The 26,389-nt window shown below is 42.1% G+C and overlaps 1 protein-coding gene across 2 annotated transcripts; it reads right to left on the reverse strand.

The window, feature by feature from the left end:
• Nucleotides 1-958: 958 nt before the first annotated feature.
• On the reverse strand, nt 959-25,169 carry LOC133632232 (zinc finger protein 84-like). 2 transcript variants are annotated; one of them, XM_062024549.1, is made up of 2 exons: nt 23,424-25,169; nt 959-6,453 (listed from the first exon to the last, which is right to left on the reverse strand). In XM_062024549.1, exons 1-2 carry the CDS (start codon nt 24,854-24,856, stop codon nt 5,958-5,960), a joined length of 1,929 nt encoding a protein of 642 aa, XP_061880533.1. In that variant the 5' UTR covers nt 24,857-25,169; the 3' UTR covers nt 959-5,957. The 2 variants fall into 2 exon arrangements, with proteins under 2 accessions (XP_061880533.1, XP_061880534.1); XM_062024550.1 differs by lacking the exon at nt 959-6,453 and having other exon boundaries at nt 22,450-25,169.
• Nucleotides 25,170-26,389: the final 1,220 nt, after the last annotated feature.

Below are 26,389 nucleotides of genomic sequence, written 5' to 3' on the forward strand. Positions count from 1 at the left end.
TTCATTTGACTTTTGCATTCTTTCATCTCCTCTGATGTGAACTCCACTGCCTTCTTCAAGCTAACAATCATGGCGGCTCTTTCTTTACATTCTTCAACAAAGCCGGCTAATTTAGACTTTAAGGGCTTGAAATTCAAATACTTTTCAAATGACAAAACTTCAAGTCACTCACCTTCATCTTTCGTCTTTATCTCCGTTGGTGATTTGCTGGAAGTTGGTGGCGCTGATTCTCTTTCATGTTCTCTTTTAGCGGACGTCGCCATCTTAGCATAGCAGTAGTCGTCCATCTTCTATCACGTCTTCAATCTTCACTTCAGATATCGCTCCAAACTCAATGCACGTTTCGTGGCTTTGGAAAATGCGAATTGAGATATTTGTTGCTATATTTGCTGTGAATCATATAACTTTAAGAACGTGAATTCGAAAATTATCCGAACAACCATAGCATGCGGTCTTCGTCTTTTTGCTTGGCTTCAAGTACATTTGCGCATGCGCTAAAAGTCTGCAACTTCCGTTTCCTACTCCACATCAGGTTTTTTTTCAAAATAAAGTCAATTTAATCTTAGTTTAAAACAATGGTTAGTAAAAGTATCTAACATCAAATAATCTACAACTACTGTTTGAAAATAAAATATATATATATATATATACAAGCACGTGCACAGACTTTTTCCATGGCTGTTGTTCAAACCAGAAAAAGGGCAAACATCGAGGGAAAAAAATCCTACATTTTAAATACTACAAGAAACACAGAAATATTTTTCAAGCTACTTAGTTGTTTTAGTTAAAAACCTTTATAAAGTCAAATGATTACTCTGAATAAAGAAGAAAAGCACTAAGAGTGTAGATCTCCACCAGGACCAATCCTATTGTTCACGTGCTACTAAATTGTGTGCCATCTCATGTGTATCGTGTGCTGCTATGACAATAAACCATACTTGCCAACCCTCCCTGATTTTCCAGGAGACTCCCGGAATTCAGCGCCTCTCCCGAAAACCTCCCGGAAGAAATTTTCTCCCGAAAATCTCCCGGAATTCAGCCGGAGCTGGAGGCCACGCCCCCTCCAGCTCCATGCGGACCTGAGTGGGGACAGCGGCGACAGTCTGTTTTCACGTCCGCTTTCCCACGATATAAACAGCGTGCCTGCCCAATCACGTTATAACTGTAGAATGATTGAGGGCGAGTTCTTGGTTTCTTATGTGGGTTTATTGTTAGGCAGTTTCATTAACGTCCTCCCAGCGCGGTAACAACACACACCAACAGCAGTAACGTTTTTGTCTACCGTAAAGCAGTTCGTCTGCCGTAAACAGCAATGTTGTGACACTCTTAAACAGGACAATACTGCCATCTACTGGATAGCCTCCGGGACACTGAAATTCAAGTATTTATATGTATAATAGGATAAATATATATATATATTGAATTGAATTATTTATTCCAAACCTGCACAGTACAACAAAACATTTTTTTTTTACATTTTGGCAGAGACATTTATGCAAGGCTTGAAAAGGGGTTGGATGAAGCAGATGCTTATTATATCCCAACCTCTCTCACTCACTCCACATTCAACATAAACAATATAATACAAGAACAATACTATACAAACAAAAACAAAACTGCAGTCATTAAACCTCTTCTAAATAAGCAGAGCCTAGATGCCTCTGTTATCAACAACTACAGACCAATTTACAATCTACCATTCATAAGTAAAATAATTGAGAATGTTGTCCTCCAACAACTAAATCACTTCTTGGCTTCTACTGGCTGCCACAACAACTTCCAGTCAGGATTTCGACCTCTTCATAGCACAGAGACGGCCCTTCTTAAAGTTATAAATGACATCCGTCTAAACACAGACTCTGGCAAAACTTCAGTATTAATGCTTTTGGACCTCAGTGCTGCATTTGACACTGTCGACCACTCAATACTTTTGGACAGGTTGGAAAACTGGGTGGGGATCTCAGGCACAGTTTTAAGCTGGTTCAAGTCATATCTACAAGATAGGAACTATTTTGTTTCCATTGGTGACTTTGTATCAGAACCAACCAACGTAACGTGTGGAGTCCCCCAAGGTTCAATCTTGGGGCCGACTTTATTTAACATCTATATGCTCCCACTAGGACAAATCATGCAAAATAATAACATTGACCATCATTGCTATGCCGATGACACCCAAATCTATGTAGCGCTATCACCAAATGACTATCGCCCCATAGATGTTCTGTGCCAGTGCATTGAGCAAGTCAAACACTGGATGTGCCAACATTTCCTACAACTAAATGAAGATAAAACTGAGATAATTGTTTTTGGTGCTAAAAAAGAAAGGTTTAAAGTCGTCCAACACCTTCAATCACTGTCCCTGAAAACCTCAAATAAAGCCAGAAATCTTGGGGTTATTTTAGATTCGGATTTACATTTCGACAGTCACATCAAATCAGTAACAAAATCAGCCTACTATCACCTCAAAAATGTAAAAAGACTTAGAGGGCTCATGTCAGCTCAAGACTTTGAAAAACTTGTACATGCCTTTATTACCAGTAGGCTAGACTATTGTAATGGTCTCCTTGCAGGTCTTCCCAAAAAAACTGTGAGGCAGCTACAGCTTGTTCAGAACGCTGCTGCTAGAGTTCTAACAAAGACCAAAAAATGTGAGCACATTACACCAATTCTTAAATCCTTACATTGGCTCCCTGTACATCAGAGAATTGATTTCAAAATCCTCCAGCTCACATATAAATCACTACATGGTCTAGGGCCCAAGTATATCACTGATATGCTCCCACTATATAAGCCCTCTAGATCACTAAGATCTTCTGAGACCAATCTGTTAGCGGTTCCAAGAGTAAACTCAAATCAAGGGAGAGCATCATTCAGTCACTATGCAACAAATAGCTGGAATAAACTTCCTGAAGATGTCAGACTCTCCCCAACTCTGACTACTTTTAAAACTAGACTGAAGACTTTTATGTTCACCTTAGCTTTCAGCTAAATCTTTTAACTTTTAACGTCTGCACTGTTTTTATTTTTATTGTCTGCATTTTAATTTTGCTTTTATTTTCTTTCATTTCACTTTGTTGTCTGTGAAGCACTTTGAGTCTGCCTTGTGTATGAAAAGCGCTATACAAATAAAGTTGCCTTGCCTTGCCTTAACCACGCCCCCCACCCCCAACCACAACCAACAGCTTTTCTGGACAGTACCACTACACATCGGAGTCTGATGCTCTTTTTGGTTCCAGTGGACTACACATCATCCACCTTAATGTGAACAGCCTCTCTGGAACCAAACTCGACCAAATCAGAGAAATGTTCCTCAACACGAAGGTAAAAATCCTGTGTTTCTCTGAAACCAAATTTGATCAAAGTATTTCTGACTCAGAGATAGAAATAGAAAACTTTTCGGTTATCAGAAAGGACAGGAATAAACACGGTGGGGGCGTTTGTATGTATATTCACCAATATATGAAATACATAACTCGCACTGATCTTAACCACAATGACCTGGAATCTGTGTGGGTGGAAATCAAATTTAAAAACGCTAAGCCGGTACCAATAGGGACTGTTTACAGACCCCCTAATCAGAGTGATTTCTATGGGGCTCTGGAGGAGTGCTTGGCTGCGGCAGACAAGGTGGAGAAAATTATAACTGGGGATCTGAACACAGATATTCAACGCAGAGATGCGCCTGTTCTCAGACCCTACAGCTAGTTTTGTAATCTACACGGTCTTTCCCAGCTAATAGCACTACCTACAAGGGTGTGTGATTCCACCCAATCACACACCCATGAGATCTATGGTTATAGATCTCATTCTCACTTCAGACCGACCTAAAATAAAAAATTGTGGGGTCATGATCTGTGGTCTTAGCGACCACTATCTAACCTTCTGCACCCGCAAAATAGCTAAACCCAAAGCCAATGGCCACATAACAGCCCAATCCAGATCCCTTAAAAAATACTCCAGTGATAATTTCAATTTAAAATTAGATGAGTGGGACTGGTCCCCTGTGCTCGTGAGCAACCTGGTCGATGTTGCTTGGGATCGCTTCAAAACAGCGTTCCTAAAGATACTAAATGACATGGCTCCTGTGAAAACAGTCAGGATCAAAGCCCGCTCGGAACCATGGATGAATCCGGACCTATTAGCTGCCATAAAAGACAGAGACAGAAAATACTCCGAAAACCAAAAGTGTAAAACAGAAGTAGATAAACAACCCAATAATATCAACCTCAAATCACTCCTTTCAACTCTCAAAAAGCAATGCAATAAATTAAGAAATAAGTCAACAAACCTGACTAAATCCTTAAAAAAAAATCACATTAACGACAAAATAGAGGAAAACACAAATAAGCCACGTGAGCTCTGGAAAATTCTCAACAACCAGCTTCCCGGTTGCAGCCAGAAACTTAAAACCAGACTCACCAACATCAGCATCAAGGAGGGAGACTCCCTCATTACAGACAAAATGGAGGTAGCAAGCAGCCTTAACATCTTTTTCACCAGCATAGCCGCAACTTTTGTCAACAAGCTGTCCTACCACTCTGGTCGCTTTGGTGTAGAACACATTAAAGCCTTCTACAGAAAGCTAGGAGTATCCAACAATGATTTCAAATTAGAAATGGTCACAGCTGATGAGGTGTTTAAAAAATTGAGCGCGCTCCACCCAAACAAGGCCGCCGGCCTTGATAATATCCCCTCCAGATTCCTCAGGGACTCTGCCTCCATCATTGCCCCGATCATCAGGCACATAATAAACCTCTCAATTACACAAGGCCAAGTACCAAAAGATTTTAAGATAGCAAGAGTAACTCCCATCTTTAAAAAAGTAAGCAAATAGGAACCTGGCAACTACCGACCTGTTTCTATTCTCAGTTCCATTTCGAAAGTAATGGAGAAAATAGTTTATGAACAGGTCGATAGTTACCTTGCCACTAATAAACTCATGTACAAATTCCAATCCGGCTTCAGAACTAACCACTCCACTGACACATGCCTTCTCTATCTGAGCGACCACATCAAACATGAGGTGGACGCGGGCAAATACTGCGGCATGGTCACGCTGGACCTTCAGAAGGCCTTTGACACCGTTAACCACGCTATACTGTTGGATAAGCTCAGAGCATTCGGATTTAACAAAACCTCATGGAGCTGGATGCAATCTTACTTGGAGGGGAAGGAGCAGGTGGTAGAGGTGAACGGCACCGTGTTCCCCCCCCTCTCGGTGAGCTGTGGAGTCCCCCAAGGCAGTATATTGGGGCCTTTACTGTTCCTAATATACATAAACAACTTGTCATCGGCATGCGACTGTGAATTGTTCTTGTTTGCGGATGACTCTGCCCTGCTGGTATCAGACAGGGACAAGTCACAGGTGGAGAAAATCCTCAGTGCTGAACTCTGTAGAACTTGCACCTGGCTCGCTGACAACAAGCTATACATACACTTGGGTAAAACAGAATCCATCCTATTTGGGTCCCACATCGACCTTAAGAAAGTCAACCCTCAAATCTAGACTCCAAACATCCCAGAACAAGCTAGTCAGATTACTTCTAGACCTCCACCCCAGATCCCACCTCACTCCTACCCACTTCTCCAAAGTGGGCTGGCTCAGGGTGGAGGACAGAGTAAAACAACTTGCACTGAGCCTAGTCCACATGAGGCCCCAGGTCCCTGGACTGAAGAAGGAGTAACCAAGCACTTGAAGCATAATCTATTTTACTGTTCAGCAAGGTTTCAGATACAGAGAAGACATGGAGTCATGAGTGGATAAGATTATGCTCCAAATAATCCAAGTTTGTATGAATACCTCAGACATTTGTGAAAGAAGCAGTGAGGAGGTCCTGGGTAGGGTGGATGTCACCACATATGAGCAACATACCACAAACTAAACAGCTAATAGGTTATTTTCCCTTGTGTGTTCTTATGTGTTTTACTGCGTCTGCATTATGTGGGAACCTTTTACATCACACTGAACAACTAAATGGTTTTTCTCCAGCGTGTGTTCTCATGTGTCGCCACAAAGAGCTGTTATGACGAAAGCTTTTGCCGCAAACTGAACAGTTAAATGTTTTTTCTCCTGTGTGTGTTCTCATGTGTCGCCACAAAGACATGTTATGATTAAAATTTTTGCCACAAACTGAACAATTAAATGTTTTTTCTCCAGCGTGTGTTCTCATGTGTCGCCACAAAGAGCTAATATGATGAAAGCTGTTGCCACAAACTGAACAATTAAATGTTTTTTCTCCAATGTGTGTTCTCATGTGTCGACACAAAGAGCTGTTATGATTAAAGCTGTTGCCACAAACTGAACAATTAAATGTATTTTCACCTGTGTGTGTTCTCATGTGTTCAGTCAAATTGCCATTTTGAGAAAAGCTTTTGCCACAAACTGAACAATTAAAGGGTTTTTCACCTGTGTGTGTTCTCATGTGTTGAGTCAAACTGCTCTTTTTAGTAAAACTTTTAGCACAAACCGAGCAGCTCAAACATGTTTTACCTCTCTTCTTTGTAGAGCTTTTTTTTTTACCTCTCTTTTTTGTAGAGCTTTTTTTTTTACCTCTCTTCTTTGTAGAGCATTCAGAGTGTTTGTTGTCAGTGTGAGTCCTCATATCACCTTCACAGTCTTTATCGCTGCTCAAAGTTACTTCAACCTCGTCTTCAGCCTCACTATCTGATAGTGGAGCTAAGAAGTTGTCTACTTGTGGTTTCTCTTCATCATCTTCAGTCTTCACAGAGAGAATACTCAGTGGAAACTTGGTGTAATCAGCTTCCTCTCGTCCTAGAAGACACTCTCCCTCCTGAGTGATGCAGAGTTCCTCCTCTTCCTTTTTAATGCAGGGTGGTTGTGGAGTCTCCTGCTTCAAAGTGGAGCTCCCCCCTAACTGAGGGGAAACTTCTTCTGGATTACCGATCAGCTGCTGGACGTCTGCAAGACACAAACAACAAAAACACACTTTCTTCTATGTACTGTATGTGTGTGTAGTAGGGTTGTACAGTATACTGCTACTAATAAAGTATCGTGGTACTAATCAATTGAAATCGGTATTATAGCACCTTTGAAAAGTACCGGTACCGTTCTTTCACCTGAATGCTGCTGTGCGGCGGTGACTACAGAGCCGAGGCGCATGATGTTGAGTGTGTCAAAACGCACACACAAAGTGCATACAAGCAATAACATGGTGGAGAGGAAGAAAGGCAACAAAGGACAATTCTACTGGTTAATAAAGAGGGTGCATGAAGTGCAATATGGAGGTATTTGGGCTTCTAAACTAACTATAAAGGTGACACTTTAAACAGGGAGCCGCCGCTCTGCAAGGGTTGCTTTACACCTTTCCTGTTTGTGGGCTCCCAGACCGTGGTCGAGGAGCGCAAGGGAGACGCTCCCTCCAGGGCCCATGTTGTGTCGGGGGTAACACTGGGTCCATAAAGCTCCGCTCTTTGGTCGGAAGGACGAGGCCGTCGATTAGTTACAACTTGCTCACTTTATTTATTATTTCCACAGGGCACAAGCGGACATCCACCATGCTAAAACAGTAAATAAACACAAGACATATATATACTCTATTAGCCACAACACAACCAGGCTTATATTTAATATGCCACAAATTAATCCACATAACAAACACCTCCCCCCTCCCGTCCATATAACCCACCAATACAAATCAAACACCCGCACAACACACTCAATCCCACAGCCCAAAGTACCGTTCACCTCCGTAAAGTTCATACAGCACATATATTTCCCCAAAGTCACGTACGTGACATGCACATAGCGGCACGCACGTACGGGCAAGCGATCAAATGTTTGGAAGCCAAAGCTGCGTACTCACGGTAGCGCGTCTGCTATCCAACTCAAAGTCCTCCTGGTTGTGTTGCTGCAGCCAGCCGCTAATACACAGCTTCCCACCTACAGCTTTCGTCTTTGCTGCCTTCATTGTTCATTAAACAAATTGCAAAAGATTCACCAACACAGATGTCCAGAATACTGTGGAATTTTGCGATGAAAACAGACGACTTAATAGCTGGCCACAAATTGTTTTTGGAAACTGTGGACGTCGTGTCCTCCGGACCAAAGAGGAAAAGAACCATCCGGATTGTTATAAACGCAAAGTTGAAAAGCCAGCGTGTGTGATGGTATGGGGGTGTATTAGTGCCCAAGGCATGGGTAACTTACACATCTGTGAAGGCACCATTAATGCTGAAAGGTACATACAGGTTTTGGAGCAACATATGTTGCCATCCAAGCAACGTTATCATGGACGCCCCTGCTTATTTCAGCAAGACAATGCCAAGCCACGTGTTACATCAACGTGGCTTCATAGTAAAAGAGTGCGGGTACTAGACTGGCCTGCCTGTAGTCCAGACCTGTCTCCCATTGAAAATGTGTAGTGCATTATGAAGCCTAAAATACCACAACGGAGACCCCCGGACTGTTGAACAACTTAAGCTGTACATCAAGCAAGAATGGGAAAGAATTCCACCTGAGAAGCTTAAAAAATGTGCTAAAGTTACATTAATCATTAGTAATGGAGCAGCCTAGTTTTGAATGGCAGGGTCCCTGCTATCACATGTTGATAAAAATATAACATTTACATAATAAAAATCAACTCCAGGCTTCCCAAATGCTGTAATAAATTAAGCATGATGAGTTGACTTGAAACTGTTTAATGTTGCACTTTTTATATGTAGAAGAAAAATTGTGTCATTTTATTTAATCTGAGCAACAACTTGAGGCAGTTTAATGTTGATTAACGTGGGAAGAATTATTATAGTGTTCCCAATGTTAAAAGGATAAAGCCATTGTTTACAAATTTGGTAAATAAATAACCCAAAAATGTATATTTTGTTGTTTTCTTACTGTACCGAAAATGAACCGAACCGTGACCTCTAAACCGAGGTACGTACCGAACCAAAATTGTTGTGTACCGTTACACCCCTACTGATTAGACATACTAGCACTGTGTCAAATAAAAAGTAGCACATTCTAGTAGACATGGTCTTTTTTTTCAATCATACACTCACTCATCCCTTTAACCGTTACAGGCTCAAGAATTTGCATGCACGTTCCGCGGGCTGTCCATCTTTTTTTCTTTTCTTTTTTTTACAATAACATGTTTATGATCGTGTCATGTCTTAAATGAAGTTGAGATTAAAATGGGATTAATTGTCCAGCCCTACTAAGAACTAGGAAATACAATTAAAAAATGCTCAAAATCAAATCCTGGCGCAACAACATCATTTTAATCTTTCACTAGCTGCTACAGTGTTTACAAGATGGAGGATGACTTAGAGATAGTGGCTGTTATGTCCACTCTAACATCCATCCAATGGGCGAGGGCGGACCTACGTCACTTCCGCCTACCAATCCCCTAGCAGCCGGTCGCCATATTGAATTCGTTGAAAACAAACCAGCTCACAGCGAACACAGCATTGACAGAAAAAGCATTTAACGAGGTTTCACGGCATTTTAAACTGTTCTAAATGGCGTATGATTATGTAAATAGTCTTTCCAGTGAGGCTAGGTTAAGATACGAGTTAAAATGTTCTGTAGTTGGATTAAACGACTGCCCTTACCGCCTTCCAGCAGATGCGTGGACTGATAATCCTACACAATGGCCGGACATGGAATTTGGAAATCTATATGTCTACCTCACAAGCGCACCAGGTATATTATTTCATATCTATAGAAAGCCGATTCAAATTTAAACAAAACCGGTTTTCGAAAATAGCCTATACAGGCTATAGACTATATAGTATATACCGCATGTTATTTTTGTACAACAACAACTTCAGCTGTCGAACGTTATAAGGTACAAATTCAACAAGTACAACATTAGCATGGACGGTATAGCCAAGTTGTGGTTAAGAAGGTGGATTTTTGTTCCTTATATTTACCAGAAACGAAGTGATCCGAACACACGACCCGGGACTTTGGGGGACTCCAGTGAGAACCGTCCTCGTTTTCCCGGTGTAAAGCTGCGAGCCATTTGTCTCGTCTCTGTGGGCTTTTATCACGCTTTGGCAGAACAAAATACAACCTTTGTTTTCCCTGTTTCCAGTTGTGGTTAGCACAACCAAAAACAACACCGTTTTTTCGGCATTTTGGAGGCAGAATGACGGGTTTAACCAGCGTAGGTCGACAGGTTAAAGAGTAATGGCAACGGTTTGTTTTCAACGCCAGTCTGGTTGCTATGGCTCGAAGAACCCGTATGTAGCTCAGTTGCCCGGATGTCGCCCTCACCCATAACTTGATGGACTCCATGAATAACTTAGCTTAGTAATGCGAGCTAAATATTTTAAATGTGGCGTTTTCCAAACATGGGAAGCGCTTGTTTTGCTCTTCCACTTTCTTCATTTGACTTTTGCATTCTTTCATCTCCTCTGATGTGAACTCCACTGCCTTCTTCAAGCTAACAATCATGGCGGCTCTTTCTTTACATTCTTCAACAAAGCCGGCTAATTTCGATTTTAAGGGCTTGAAATAGTTTTCAAATGACAAAACTTCAAGTCACTCACCTTCATCTTTCGTCTTTATCTCCGTTGGTGATTTGCTGGAAGTTGGTGGCGCTGATTCTCTTTCATGTTCTCTTTTAGCGGACGTCGCCATCTTAGCATAGCAGTAGTCGTCCATCTTCTATCACGTCTTCAATCTTCACTTCAGATATCGCTCCAAACTCAATGCACGTTTCGTGGCTTTGGAAAATACCAATTGAGATATTTGTTGCTATATTTGCTGTGAATCATATAACTTTAAGAACGTGAATTCGAAGAATCTCCGAACAACCATAGCATGCGGTCTTCGTCTTTTTGCTTGGCTTCAAGTACATTGGCGCATGCGCAAGAAGTCCGCAACTTCCGTTTCCTACCCCACATCATTTTTTTCCCCAAAATAAAGGAAATTTAATCTTATTTTAAAACAATGGTTATTAAAAGTATCTAACATCAAATAATGGACAACTACTGTTTAAAAATAAAAAATATATATATATGTGTTGGACTTTCACAATATTATGTCAGACCCACTCGACATCCATTGCTTTCGGCAGAGATTTTCTCCCGACAAACTCCCGGTATTCAGCCGGAGCTGGAGGCCACGCCCCCTCCAGCTCAATGCGGACCTGAGTGGGGACAGCCGTTCTCACGTCCGCTTTCCCAGCAGCTTGCCTGCCCAATGACGTCATAACATCTACAGCTTTTAGAGAGTAGAGTGCACAACAAGGAGAGAGAGTTCTTGGTTTCTTATGTGGGTTTATTGTTAGGCAGTTTCATTAACGTCCTCCCAGCGCGGTAACAACACACAACACCAGCAGTCACGTTTAGTCTACCGTAAAGCAGTTCGTCTGCCGTAAACAGCAATGTTGTGACACTCTTAAACAGGACAATACTGCCACCTACTGGATAGCCTGCAGAACACTGAAATTCAAGTATGTCTTTTATTTATATGTATAATAAAATAAAAAATAAAATATATATATACATATATATATGTAGCTAGAATTCACTGAAAGTCAAGTATTTCATACATATATATATATATATATATATATATATATATATATATATATATATATATATATATATATATATATATATATATATATATATATATATATATATATATATTATATATATATGAAATACTTGATTTGGTGAATTCTAGCTGTAAATATACTCTCCTCTTAACCACGCCCTTAGCCACGCCCCCGCCCCAACCACGCCCCCCCCCTCCAGATATTGGAGGTCTCAAGGTTGGCAAGTATGACGACAATGTCGCGGAGAACTGGCGCATTTTCGAGCAAGAATATGACATTTTCATTGCTGCTGCTCACTCGGACAAGCCCGCGAAGACCCGTGCATATGTAATAGTGTGATGTTGTTGCGCTATATTATGAACTAGACAGGGTGTTATATTTTATTTTGAAGTATCGCTTTTATTTTGAAGAACCGGATGTCCGGTGCAGGAAGTGTCTTTGCTGTTTTTTCGATTGCTTTACTTCCTCTTCCTTCGGACTTTTGAGTACAAGGTAATAGTTCTTCACTGCTCCGTGTTTCTTCATATTGTAAATATTCTTCCTAAACGTTTCTAGATACTTTAAAAGTTAACCCAATAATGTTGTGTGTACAAGTGATGTGTTGTTTTGAGTCATTTTTATGCACAATTTCGTTTATTTAGAAGTAGAGCGTCGACTGTGTGAATTGTTTGGTAGTATTTACACGTGGTATTTACATCACACAGGAGCAGATATCACTCCGCCAGAAAGTTGAAACCTGTGTGTGTGTGTTTCATGTTTCCAACACAGGTATGTGGATTTGTGCATTATTATTATTTTGTGAAAAAACGTTTTTGTTAATGTAATTTAATTTATTATTATTTTTATATGAATGAATGTTTGTTCCTTCGGACTTTTGAATGAGAAGGAGCAGATATCACTCCGCCAGAAAGTTGAAACCTGTGTGTGTGTGTTTCATGTTTCCAACACAGGTTATCAATAAATACTGAACTAGGGCTGCAACTAACGATTAATTTGATAATCGATTAATCTGTTGATTATTACTTCGATTAATCGATTAATAATCGGATATAAGAGACAAACTACATTTCTATCCTTTCCAGTATTTTATTGAAAAAAACCAGCATACTGCCACCATGTTGTGGACATTGGGGGTGCAGCATACACCAACAATAACACAGAAATGTAATTCATCAGAACTGAATCAGATATTGTACACGTTTCTGTTGTGAATAATAAAGGATTCATTTCAGGCTGCCTCTGAATAATAGCATGAAATATTCCAGCACCTTCATAACGTTTAGTTATACTAAAGCATCACTCAAATCTAAATATATTTATATAGCTTTATCGGCCCGGCTACATTGATCCATTATGAAACCAACCTGAGATATTTCTGTCCGTTATGTTTATTTCCAAATTGGTAACCGTGCGTTTTCTCTCTCAAAACGGAGTCAAATGTGCCGGAGACACATTATCAGCCCCGCGTTGCAACAAAGGCATAACTTTAACGTTACTCACAAAAAAGCTGAACTCATGAATGCTTGTTGCCACTATGGACTTAAAAAGTTACGTACTGTGAGTTCCTCCCTTCATCCATGGCTTCAACATGTTTCCTCTTCAGGTGCTCCTGAAGCAATGTTGTACTTCCGTGCCATTTTGCAGGAAACGGTCTTCTATGAAGTCTTTAAAGTGAAGTGTTCCCACACCTTTGACGACTTAGGTCGTACACTTTTCTCCGTTGAAGCACTAACCTCAAGATGTTTCTCTGCTAAACTATCGGTAGTGTTTTCCTGCGCCATTTTTCAAAATTTTCCAGCAAAGGAGACGCCGTCGTCACGTGAGCTGCACATGACCACATCATTGGCTAGCTTACGCCACCTCATGAGACGTAGCCTCACTGCCGCCCTGGCGCTGTTTTGTACTGTTTTAGTACTTATTTTGATTATTGTTCCTCAGCTGTTTGTAAATGTTGCAGTTTATAAATTAAGGTTTATAAAACAAAAAAAAACAACAAAAAAATAACCAAAAAAAGCCTCCGCGCATGCGCATAGCATAGTTCCAACGAATCGATGACTAAATTAATCGCCAACTATTTTGGTAATCGATTTTAATCGATTAGTTGTTGCCGCCCTATACTGAACCGACGGCATGGTGAAGTGTCTTTTATTTAAAAAAAACTACACAACGCAGAATGAGACTCACTACACATACATCCTATTAAACCTCGCTGGTCCACAAGCGATTGAGAGGGAGCGCTCGTTTGCGTACGCGCCAGAGGTCCGTGCCGCCTGAGAGGGCGGTGCTATTCTCGCTCCTGCGGAGTCGCGGGAAGATCCCGAGTGCCTGAAGAGGAAGTTCAGAGAAATGTGCAATTCGCGAACGACCAAAACATTGGAAAGGGACAAGTTCCATTCGAGAATTCAAAAGCATGGGGAGAGCATGGAATCATTCATCAGTGATTTAAAGATTAAAGCTAAAACATGTCAATTTGGAGATCTAACGGACGAACTCATATGTGACAAATTTGTGTGTGGCATCACAAACGACTCTCTGAGAAAGACATTACTGAGGGACAGTGAATTGACTCTTGCCAAGGCAATCTCAATCGGCCGCATTCACGAAATGACAGAGGAAAATATCAAAACATTGGCTACACAAGCTACCAATGTTGATGAGATTAAACCCACACAATACAAGCAATTTAAAGGCACATTCCAGAAAATTGCCCAGACTATCACAAAGTGTAACAATTGTGGAGGGAGTCACACAGCAAAAAGGGGAATGTGTCCGGCGTTTGGACAACAATGTCACAACTGCATGAAACAAAATCACTACAAAAAGTGCTGCAAGTCAAAGCCACAGAGCCAGTCCAAGTTTACCACAAACAAGCGCTATGGACAGTCTGTGCACGATGTGACCATGGATCAACACAGCCAAAGTGACAATGACACATTCTATGTGGATGGCTTGGAAATGGAAAATTGTGTTGACACTGTAAATCCACAACAAAGAGACCAAGATGAAGGATTTGTCACAGTGTGCATAATTGACGTGCCAACCGAAATGAAAGTGGATACAGGTGCTAAATGCAATGTAATGTCACTGAAGACTTTCAATAGAGTAAACAGCGGCGTGAAACTCGCCAAACAACACAAAAGCACACATTTGGTTGCTTACGGAGGAGCCAAAATCGAGACACAAGGTGAAGCTACACTGACATGTTTTTAAAGGGACAGCGCCACTTACTGACATTTTTCATAGTGGATAAAAATGTGACATCGCTGTTGGGCTTCCGTGCATGCCTGCGTGTGGGGCTAGTCGAGTTGAGTCCCGATGTGCACCATGTCACCACAGAGAACACTGGAGAGTTCAGCGCACGGATCCTCACACGATACCAAGATATTTTCAGTGAAGAGCTCGGAGAACTACCAGTTGTCTACACGATGACAGAGGACCCCAATGTGCCGCCTGTTGTTAGGACGGCCCACCGCATCCCCGTAGTGATGCAAGATTGTGTGAAAGCTGAACTTGAACGCATAGGCGTTATTACTTCAGTCACCGAACCAACAGATTGGGTGTCATCCATGGTCGCTGCGCACAAGAAAGGCAAATCAGAAATCAGATTATGCATCAACCCCAAAGAGTTAAATGAAGCACTAAAACAACCCCACCACCCCATGAGAAGCGTGGAGGAGGTAGCAGCACAAATGTCAGGTGCGACAGTGTTTTCAGTGCCAGACGCAAAAAACTCATTCTGGCAGATCCGCCTGGACAAGAAGTCCTCAATGAAGGCAACATTCAGTACTCCTTTTGGACGTTACAGATTCCTTCGCATGCCTTTCGGTATTAACTCTGCAAGCGAGGTATTCCAGCGCACAATGGATCAACTCTTTACTGGATATCCATGCTCAGTCATTGTCGATCGGAGGCCGCGATGTGGCGGAGCACGACGCCAACCTAAAAAAAGTGCTTGAACGTGTGAAGGAAATAAACCTCAAACTCAACCCGCAGAAATGCAAGTTTAGACTTGACCAAGTATGCTACGTTGGTCATATCTTCACAAGTAAAGGATTGAAAGCTGACCCCTCCAAAACCGCTGCTATCACAGAGATGCCAGTCCCCACAGATGTCACTTCACTTCAACGTTTCCTGGGAATGGTCAACTATCTTGGCAAGTACATTCCAAACCTCAGTGACATCGCAACGCCACTGAGGAAACTGACTCACAAAGAGACCGCATGGTGCTGGTTCCAGCAACACCAAGATGCTTTCGACCGCCTGAAAGCACGTCTCTCCTTTCCACCAGTATTGGCCTACTACGATGTCAAAGGGCCAGTCACGCTGACCTGTGACGTGTCATGTTTTGGACTAGGAGCTGCTTGCATGCAAAATGGAAGGCCAGTAGCCTTTGCATCCCGCACCCTTACAGAAACAGAAACTCGATACGCTCAAATTGAGAAGGAGCTCCTAGCTCAGGGGTCGGCAACCCGCGGCTCCGGAGCCGCATGCGGCTCCTTGACCACTCTGATGCGGCTCAGTCGCATACATACATGCCGACCCCCCCGATTTTCCCAGGAGATTGATGGATCTCAGTGTGTCTCATAAATTACTCCCAGGGAAAAAATAATCCAATTTACACTCTAATTACTAAATAAAGGGCATGCCCTAATTGCACTGCAGTAATTGTCCTCTATAGCATTTACATACAGCGTGCCAGTCCAGCCACATGTTGCATGTTGTTATTACTTGCACACACAGGAGACAGCAAAGCATACTTACTCATCAGCCACACAGCTTACACTGACGGTAGCCGTATCAAACAACTTTAACATTGTTACGTTACAAATATGCGCCACACTGTGAACCCACACCAAATAAGAATGAAAAACACATTTCTGGAGAACATCCCACCGTAACACAACATAAACACAACACAACCATTACCCAGAATCCCATTCAGCCCTAACTCTTCCGGTCTACATTATACACCCCCGCTACCACCAAATCCCCCCACACATCAACCCGCCCCCCCTCTCCGTGCGTTGGTTGAGCGGAAGAGTTAGGGCTGCATGGGATTCTGGGTATTGGTACCGTCAGTGTAAGATGTGTGGCTGCTGAGTTAGTACGCCTTGCTGTCACTTACGTGAGCAAGCTGAAATTGCATTCTACGTGTGGTCGAGCAGGTACACTGTTAGGGCAGACTGTAGAGGGCGCCAAATGCAGTGTCATCACGCTCTGATATTCGGGAGTCTCCCGGGAATAGTGAGAGGGTTGGCAAGTACGACGCTATCAAGCGGCATTTGTTCAAAACTCGCGGGCTGCACTAACATCAAGTTTCCACATTAAAGTGCGTGCCGGTGCGTGTGTCAAAGACCCCTGGTTAACATAGCACAAAGCATTTAAGCTTTGTATGCAGTGTTTTTCATTTTAAAAATTTTTTTGTGGCTCCCATTACTTTCTTAAATTTGTGAAACTTGCCAAAATGGCTCTTTGAGTGGTAAAGGTTGCCGACCCCTGTCCTAGCTGTTGTGTTTTCGTGCACCAAGTTCAGAGACTATGTGTATGGCAAGGCCACCATAGTAGAAACTGACCACCAACCGTTGGTGACTATCTTGAAGAAACCAATTCACAATGCCCCTGCCCGTCTTCAGCGGATGCTGCTACGCCTGCAAAGCTATGACATAATCTTAGTCTACAAAAAAAGGAAAGCACATGTACTTAGCTGACACTCTTTCAAGAGCCCCTAATGCAACAGACAGTGAGAGCCCATCTGATAGTGGTTCTTTCGACGTCATGTCGGTGAGCTACATTTCTACAGCCCGCCTGGAAGAGCTCAAGAAACACACGGAGGAGGATGAAGTATTGCAGGCTCTCAATGCAGTTATCCAGCGTGGATGGCCTGCCAGACAGACTCAGCTGCAGCCTGCCATTGAAGTTTTCTTCCCCTACAGAGACGAACTCACTGTGGAAGATGGAATCGTCATGAAAGCGCAGAAAGCAGTTATTCCCCGGTCACTACAAAAAGAGTTCATTAAGATTGTACATAAAGGTCAGCCAGGTATTGAAGCGACCAAACGCAGAGCAAGAGGTATCATCTTTTGGCCATCAATGTCACGAGACATCACTGAAGAACTACTTTCTTGCACAGTGTGCAACAGCACAAAACCACATCAGCAGAAAGAACCGCTCCATCTCCATCCAGGTCCAGACCTTCCGTGGTCCACAGTTGCTACAGACATTTTTGAATGGCGTGGACAACACTACCAGGTGCTAGTGGATTCCTATTCTGGATGGTTTGAAATTGACCTTCTACAAAACATCACAGCAACAGCTTTCATTTCCAAATTGAAAAGACATTTTTCAGTGCATGGTGCACCACACACACTGCTATCTGACAATGCAAGACAGTACAAGTGTGAGCAATTCAGGAAGTTTGCTGAGGAGTGGGACTTCATCCACACCACCAGCAGCCCAGAGTTTCCCCAGTCGAATGGACTCGCGGAAAGAGCTGTCAGGAGTGCCAAGCAACTGATGGAGAAATCCCACTGGGACAAAACTGATGTCTTCCTAAACCTCCTTAACCTCAGAAACATTCCCCGAGATGCAGACCTTGGTTCCCTGCCGAACGGTTAATGTCAAGACAAACGCGTGCAGCTACCCCAGTGTGTACCAGACTACTACAGCCAACAGCAAAAGACTCAAGACAAGTACAAGCTCGACTAGTCGACAAGAGAACTACGGTGAAACGTCACTACGACAAGTCAAGTCGCCCACTGAGTCCCTTGGCAGAAGGGCAAGTGATCCGTATGCAAACTCCTGCTGGACATGACCGACTTGGAATAGTGGAAAAGTCGTGCGAAGAGCCACGTTCCTACATCATCCAATCCAATGGGAGAACATACAGGAGGAATCGTCGCCACATCCTCCCGGTTCAAGAACGACCACCAACACCGCTCCAGAACGACGAAGCAGACTCAGGATGGTAGACATACCATGGTGGACTTAGTCCCTCCCACACCACTGAGAGAAGAGACATCGATTAGGCAAACGGAAAGTGCATCACCAATTCGACCCAGATTCACGACGCAGACTGACACAACACGCGCAGGTCGAGTGTGTAGACCCAATCCAAAGTACGTGCAGTAAGAAAAGAAAAATGTACGAGTGATTTATTTTGAGAGAAAGTATTTTTTCTACCTGTTCTGTGATGTGTTTAGATATTTCATACAGATAGTTAATTGTTTGTACTCACCCTACACAGTTAAGATATTTAATCTCAGTTACATATAGATATTCATTTCAGTTATCTGCTTTTGTTTTTTATGAAGGACTCCTAACTAAAAGGGAAGGATGTAGATCATTTGGTAAAATGACTGTTTTGTTGTTGTAATTTTTGAACACACCACCAGGGTGTGCACATCAGGAAATCAGTTATTACCACTCTCTCATGCAGTGCGTATGTAAAATTGCTGTCCTCCTGAAGTCTTTATTAAAGCCAAGTTATTCCTGCAACTCGGCATGGTTCCTCCTACTGGTAACCACAAACAACAACAGTTAGTAATATGGTTTCACATAAAAATGTTGGTGAAACGGCTCATTTCTACCTAGCGATAGGTGGCTCTAACTGTAGTGCTAATCACTCACAAGCAGAAAGCCCTCATCGCACTGCTAATCAATAACTACCATCTTAGGCACTTAACATCACTAATCGCCAGTTAACAGCTATCATGCTAAATGTCAACTATCTTAAATGCAAACAAGAAAACAAGACAATTTAACGTCTTTCCCCATTACAAACATCATAACCCAATCTAAACTTATATAAACACATTACTGTCTGAGCATATAAGATATTCAATTGTGTTACATCACAATTTATTATATTGAAATGAGCCATGTGATTAAGATGGGCACGGTCTGACCAATCACAAGTCAGTAGGAGGTGCTTTGTTCTCGTGTTTGGAGAAAGCGGAAGAGCAATTGTCAGCCTGACATTGATGTGTCTCTGAGAACTGAACACATTTTTATAACTTATAACAAAATGTGTTTATACAGTAACCTGCTCACATGAGTCAGACACCTCAAAGATGGACGCTTCTGACCTTCCTTTTGTTCAACAACACCTGATGTCGAACCTTGAGATCGGCCCCAGTCCACAAAAACATTTCATCATCTCACCCAAGTTAATTGGGCATACATGCACGCACACGCCCCTTCCCCAATCAACGCCTTCACCACCGCCTTCACCACCGCTTGATTCCTCTTCAGTGTTATGGACGGTTAGAGTAGCGCTTTATAGCAGCAGGCCGGCCTCCAGGGCCCCAAATCCCCCCCCCCCCCCCCCCGTGTTGTTGTGATTATATGTAACATGTTTACGTGTGCTATGCTATGTGAGGTTTTTTCCTTGGACTAAGGCTGGACCCCCCTCCCGAGGGTCCAGCCTTAATCTGTTTGTTTTTTCACCCCCCCACCCCCCTTTCCCAATATCACCTTTTCTAAGGAACACTGTAAGTGGCGATCCGTTGGCGGTCCAGTCTTGTTCCCCTGTAACGTATGTCAGCTCTTAGTGGGACTGTGCCGAAAATGACATTTCAGTTCTCATATGTCTTGTACATGTTAAAGGCCTACTGAAACCCACTACTACCGACCACGCAGTCTGATAGTTTATATATCAATGATGAAATCTTAACATTATAACACATGCCAATACGGCCGGGTTAACTTATAAAGTGACATTTTAAATTTGCCGCTAAACTTCCGGTTCGAAACGCCTCTGCGGATGACGTATGCGTGTGACGTAGCCCGGCGAACACGGGTATGCCTTCCACATTGAAGCCGATACGAAAAAGCTCTCTTTTCATTTCATAATTCCACAGTATTCTGGACATCTGTGTTCGTGAATCTGTTTCAATCATGTTCATTGCATTATGGAGAAGGAAGCCAAGCAAGCAAAGAAGAAAGTTGTCGGTGCGAAATGGACGTATTTTTCGAACGTAGTCAGCCACAACAGTACACAGCCGGCGCTTCTTTGTTTACATTCCCGGAAGATGCAGTCAAGATGGAAGAACTCGGATAACAGAGACTCTAACCAGGAGGACTTTTGATTTGGATACACAGACGCCTGTAGAGAACTGGGACAACACAGACTCTTACCAGGATTACTTTGATTTGGATGACAAAGACGCAGACGTGCTACTGTGAGTATGCAGCTTTGGCTTTTTTTTGCGTATGTACGTAACTTTTTTAAAATATATAAGCTTTATGAACCTTGGGTTAGGTGAACGGTCTTTTGGGCTGAGTGATTGTGTGTGTTGATCATGTGTTTGAATTGTATTGGCGTGTTCTATGGAGCTAGGAGCTAGCAGAGGAGCTAGGAGCTAGCATAACACGTACCGTACCGTACGTGCGCGTCACGTACTAACTTTTTAAAAATATATAAGCTTTATGAACCTTGGGTTAGGTGAACGGTCTTTTGGGCTGAGTGATTGTGTGTGTTGATCAGGTGTTTGAATTGTATTGGCGTGTTCTATGGAGCTAGGAGCTAGCAGAGGAGCTAGGAGCTAGCATAACAAACACGCAGGTGTTATTATGCAGGATTAATTTGTGGCATATTAAATATAAGCCTGGTTGTGTTGTGGCTAATAGAGTATATATATGTCTTGTGTTTATTTACTGTTGTAGTCATTCCCAGCTGAATATCAGGTACCGTGAGTATGCAGCCTTGGCTGCTAAACATTCGATAACTTGACCGTATGTGCGCGTCACGTACGTAACTTTTTAAAAATATATAAGCTTTATGAACCTTGGGTTAGGTAAACGGTCTTTTGGGCTGAGTGATTGTGTGTGTTGATCAGGTGTTTGAATTGTATTGGCGTGTTCTATGGAGCTAGGAGCTAGCAGAGGAGCTAGGAGCTAGCATAACAAACACGCAGGTGTTTTTATGCAGGATTAATTTGTGGCATATTAAATATAAGCCTGGTTGTGTTGTGGCTAATAGAGTATATATATGTCTTGTGTTTATTTACTGTTGTAGTCATTCCCAGCTGAATATCAGGTCACCCTCGGCTCTCACAGCATCTTCCCTATCTGAATAGCTTCAACTCCCCACTAGTCCTTCACTTGCACTTTACTCATCCACAAATCTTTCATCCTCGCTCAAATTAATGGGGAAATTGTCGCTTTCTCGGTCCGAATCTCTCTCACTTCATGCGGCCATCATTGTAAACAATAGGGAACTTTGCGTATATGTTCAACTGACTACGTCACGCTACTTCCGGTAGGTGCAAGCCTTTTTTTTATCAGATACCAAAAGTTGCAATCTTTATCGTCGTTGTTCTATACTAAATCCTTTCAGCAAAAATATGGCAATATCGCGAAATGATCAAGTATGACACATAGAATAGATCTGCTATCCCCGTTTAAATAAAAAAAATTCATTTCAGTAGGCCTTTAAAGAATGAACAATAATAAAGCATCTTGAATCTTGATTACAGCAGGGGTTTCAAACTCATTTTAGCTCAGGGGCCGCATGGAGGAAAATCTATTTCCACGTGGGCGGGACGGGTAAAGTCATGGCATGATAACTTCAAAATACGACAGATTGTTTTCTTTATTTTACTTCAACCCAAAATAGAACGATCACATTCGGAAAATGTACACATCACAAATAATCCTCTTGACAAAACACTTCAAGTTAGTTAAAAATTCTGAGGGAAAAAAATGGTGCATTTTCAAAAACACCTTAAAGAACGCAATGAACTTAAACTTAATCTCAGTGTTTCTATTAAACTTTAAGTCTCAACCCATCTAAGATTGAACAAAAAACAAAATAAAGCATGAATAAAAACTATTCTTTCTATCAACTACCTCATTTGTCATTTCCACATATTAATCCTGTGCTAACTCAACAAACCATATACACTGAGGTAGAAACTATTCAAGAGTGTTGAGTTACTTCCTGTCTTCTAGACATAATGTGTATTGATAGAAAAATAAAAGCTGTGCAATGTGTGAACAATTTCAACAAAGCACAAATAAAAAGTGAAAAGACTGACAGTATTGCAGTAAATCACACATTGTTCACTTTCTTTACATTTGCACAGAAGACAATCATTTTCACAGAACTATATCAGTGTGCAGTGTCTCATGCTGCATTTTAAGTGGGGTTACTGATTGCTTATTTTACTCCTGTTTTACGTTGGGTGGAGGGGGAGGAGTCACAGTCCCGCTTTACCGTCTACCTCTTGCTTGGTATACTTGATATGCTATTTGCTTGCCTAACAGAATTGCTAATGTGACATCCAGTGGACACATTAAGAACAGCAGTTTCTTTCATTAAAAATACAGCTGAATTTTACACTTTGCAAACTCATCTCGCGGGCCAGATTGAACCTGTTATGCCCGAATGTCGAGGGAGGTGGGGGTTGGGTTGTGGGTGTTGGGGGTTAATTGTTCATAAGTCTCTGATTTGTACATCAACCAGTTTGAGGAGTAAAAGTTGGCAGTTTGTTATGCAAACAGTTACCCAGCATCACTTATGCGTCAACGTCAGTTTTGATAAATCTCAACTTTGCAGTGAAAAAGGGTGTAGTGCAGGTTTTTGAGCGTGCACAAACTTGACACATGAGGCCCCAGGACTGAAGAAGGAGTAACCAAGCACTTGAAGCATCATCTATCTTAGTGTTCAGCAAGGTTTCAGATACAGAGAAGACATGGGGTCATGAGTGGATAAGATTATGCTCCAAATAATCCAAGTTTGTATGAATACCTCAGATATTTGTGAAAGAAGCAGTGAGGAGGTCCTGGGTAGGGTGGATGTCACCACATATGAGCAACATACCACAAACTAACCAGCTAATTGGTTATTTTCCCTTGTGTGTTTTTATGTGTTTTACTGCGTCTGCATTATGTGTGAACCTTTTACAGCACACTGAACAACTAAATGGTTTTTCTCCAGCGTGTGTTCTCATGTGTCGCCACAAAGAGCTGTTATGAGGAAAGCTTTTGCCACAAACCGAACAGGTAAATGTTTTTTCTCCTGTGTGTGTTCTCATGTGTCGAGTCAAATGGCTATTTTGAGAAAAGCTGTTGCCACAAACTGAACAATTAAAGGGTTTTTCACCTGTGTGTGTTCTCATGTGTTTAGTCAAACTGCTCTTAAAAGAAAAGCTTTTGCCACAAACTGAACACTTAAATGTTTTTTCACCTGTGTGTGTTCTCATGTGTTGAGTCAAATGGCTATTTTGGGAAAAGCTGTTGCCACAAACTGAACAATTAAAGGGTTTTTCACCTGTGTGTGTTCTCATGTGTTTAGTCAAACTGCTCTTAAAAGAAAAGCTTTTGCTACAAACTGAACACTTAAATGTTTTTTCACCTGTGTGTGTTCTCATGTGTGGAGTCAAATTGCTCTTAATAGAAAAGCTTTTGCCACAAACTGAACAACTAAATGGTTTTTCACCTGTGTGTGTTCTCATGTGTTGAGTTAAAATGCTCTTAATAGTAAAGCTTTTGCCACAAACTGAACACTTAAATGTTTTTTCACCTGTGTGTGTTCTCATGTGTTGAGTCAACTTGCTAGTTTGAGAAAAGCTGTTGCCACAAACTGAACAATTAAAGGGTTTTTCACCTGTGTGTGTTCTCATGTGTTTAGTCAAAATGCTCTTAAAATAAAAGCTTTTGCCACAAACTGAACACTTTAATGTTTTTTCACCTGTGTGTGTTCTCATGTGTCCAGTCAAAATGCTCTTAATAGAAAAGCTGTTGCCACAAACTGAACAATTAAAGGGTTTTTCACCTGTGTGTGTTCTCATGTGTTGAGTCAGAATGCTCTTATTAAAAAAGCGTTTGCCACAAACTGAACACTTAAATGTTTTTTCACCTGTGTGCGTTCTCATGTGTTGAGTCAAATTGCTATTTTGAGAAAAGCTTTTGCCACAAACTGAACAATTAAAGGGTTTTTCACCTGTGTGTGTTCTAATGTGTTGAGTCAAAATGCTCTTATTAAAAAAGCTTTTGTCACAAACTGAACAATTAAAGGGTTTTTCACCTGTGTGTGTTCTCATGTGTCGAGTCAACTTTTTATTTTGAGAAAAGCTGTTGCCACAAACTGAACAATTAAATGTTTTTTCACCTGCGTGTGTTCTCATGTGTTGAGTCAATGAGCCATTTCCAGAAAAGCTGTTGCCACAAACTGAACAATTAAAGGGTTTTTTACCTGTGTGTGTTCTCATGTGTAGAGTCAAACTGCTCTTTTTAGTAAAACTTTTAGCACAAACCGAGCAGCTCAAACATGTTTTACCTCTCTTCTTTGTAGAGCATTCAGAGTGTTTGTTGTCAGTGTGAGTCCTCATATCACCTTCACAGTCTGTATCGCTGCTCAAAGTTACTTCAATCTCGTCTTCAGCCTCACTATCTGATAGTGGAGCTAAGAGGTTGTCTACTTGTGGTTTCTCTTCATCATCTTCAGTCTTCACAGAGAGAATACTCAGTGGAAACTTGGTGTAATCAGCTTCCTCTCGTCCTAGAAGACACTCTCCCTCCTGAGTGATGCAGAGTTCCTCCTCTTCCTTTTTAATGCAGGGTGGTTGTGGAGTCTCCTGCTTCAAAGTGGAGCTCCCCCCTAACTGAGGGGAAACTTCTTCTGGATTACCGATCAGCTGCTGGACGTCTGCAAGACACAAAAACACACTTTCTTCTATGTACTGTATGTGTGTGTAGTAGGGTTGTACAGTATACTGCGACTAATAAAGTATCGTGGTACTAATCAATTGAAATCGGTACTATAGCACCTTTGAAAAGTACCGGTACCGTTCTTTCACCTGAATGCTGCTGTGAGGCGGTGACTACAGAGCCGAGGCGCATGATGTTGAGTGTGTCAAAACGCACACACAAAGTGCATACAAGCAATAACATGGTGGAGAGGAAGAAAGGCAACAAAGGACAATTCTACTGGTTAATAAAGAGGGTGCGTGGAGTGCAATATGGAGGTATTTGGGCTTCTAAACTAACTATAAAGGTGACACTTTAAACAGGGAGCCGCCGCTCTGCAAGGGTTGCGTTACACCTTTCCTGTTTGTGGGCTCCCAGACCGTGGTCGAGGAGCGCAGGGGAGACGTTCCCTCCAGGGCCCATGTTGTGTCGGGGGTAACACTGGGTCCATAAAGCTCCGCTCTTTGGTCGGAAGAACGAGGCCGTCGATTAGTTACAACTTGCTCACTTTATTTATTATTTCCACGGGGCACAAGCGGACATCCACCATGCTAAAACAGTAAATAAACACAAGACATATATATACTCTATTAGCCACAACACAACCAGGCTTATATTTAATATGCCACAAATTAATCCACATAACAAACACCTCCCCCCTCCCGTCCATATAACCCACCAATACAAATCAAACACCCGCACAACACACTCAATCCCACAGCCCAAAGTACCGTTCACCTCCGTAAAGTTCATACAGCACATATATTTCCCCAAAGTCACGTACGTGACATGCACATAGCGGCACGCACGTACGGGCAAGCGATCAAATGTTTGGAAGCCAAAGCTGCGTACTCACGGTAGCGCGCCTGCTATCCAACTCAAAGTCCTCCTGGTTGTGTTGCTGCAGCCAGCCGCTAATACACAGCTTCCCACCTATATACTGTGGAATTACTATTTAATTAATACTGTGGAATTTTGCGATGAAAACAGACGACTTAATAGCTGGCCACAAATTGTTTTTGGAAACTGTGGACGTCGTGTCCTCCGGACCAAAGAGGAAAAGAACCATCCGGATTGTTATAGACGCAAAGTTGAAAAGCCAGCATGTGTGATGGTATGGGGGTGTATTAGTGCCCAAGGCATGGGTAACTTACACATCTGTGAAGGCACCATTA

Source organism: Entelurus aequoreus, linkage group LG17 (genome assembly GCF_033978785.1).
Source record: "Entelurus aequoreus isolate RoL-2023_Sb linkage group LG17, RoL_Eaeq_v1.1, whole genome shotgun sequence".
Lineage (NCBI taxonomy): Eukaryota > Metazoa > Chordata > Actinopteri > Syngnathiformes > Syngnathidae > Entelurus > Entelurus aequoreus.

Coding starts and splice junctions, on each gene's coding strand:
- LOC133632232 (XM_062024549.1), bottom strand. CDS start 24,856: ATGAGGACTCACACTGACAACAAACACTCTGAATGCTCTACAAAGAAG. Junction 6,454..23,423: donor TGTTCAGTGTGCTGTAAAAG/GTTCACACATAA, acceptor TTGTGCTAAAAG/TTTTACTAAAAAGAGCAGTT.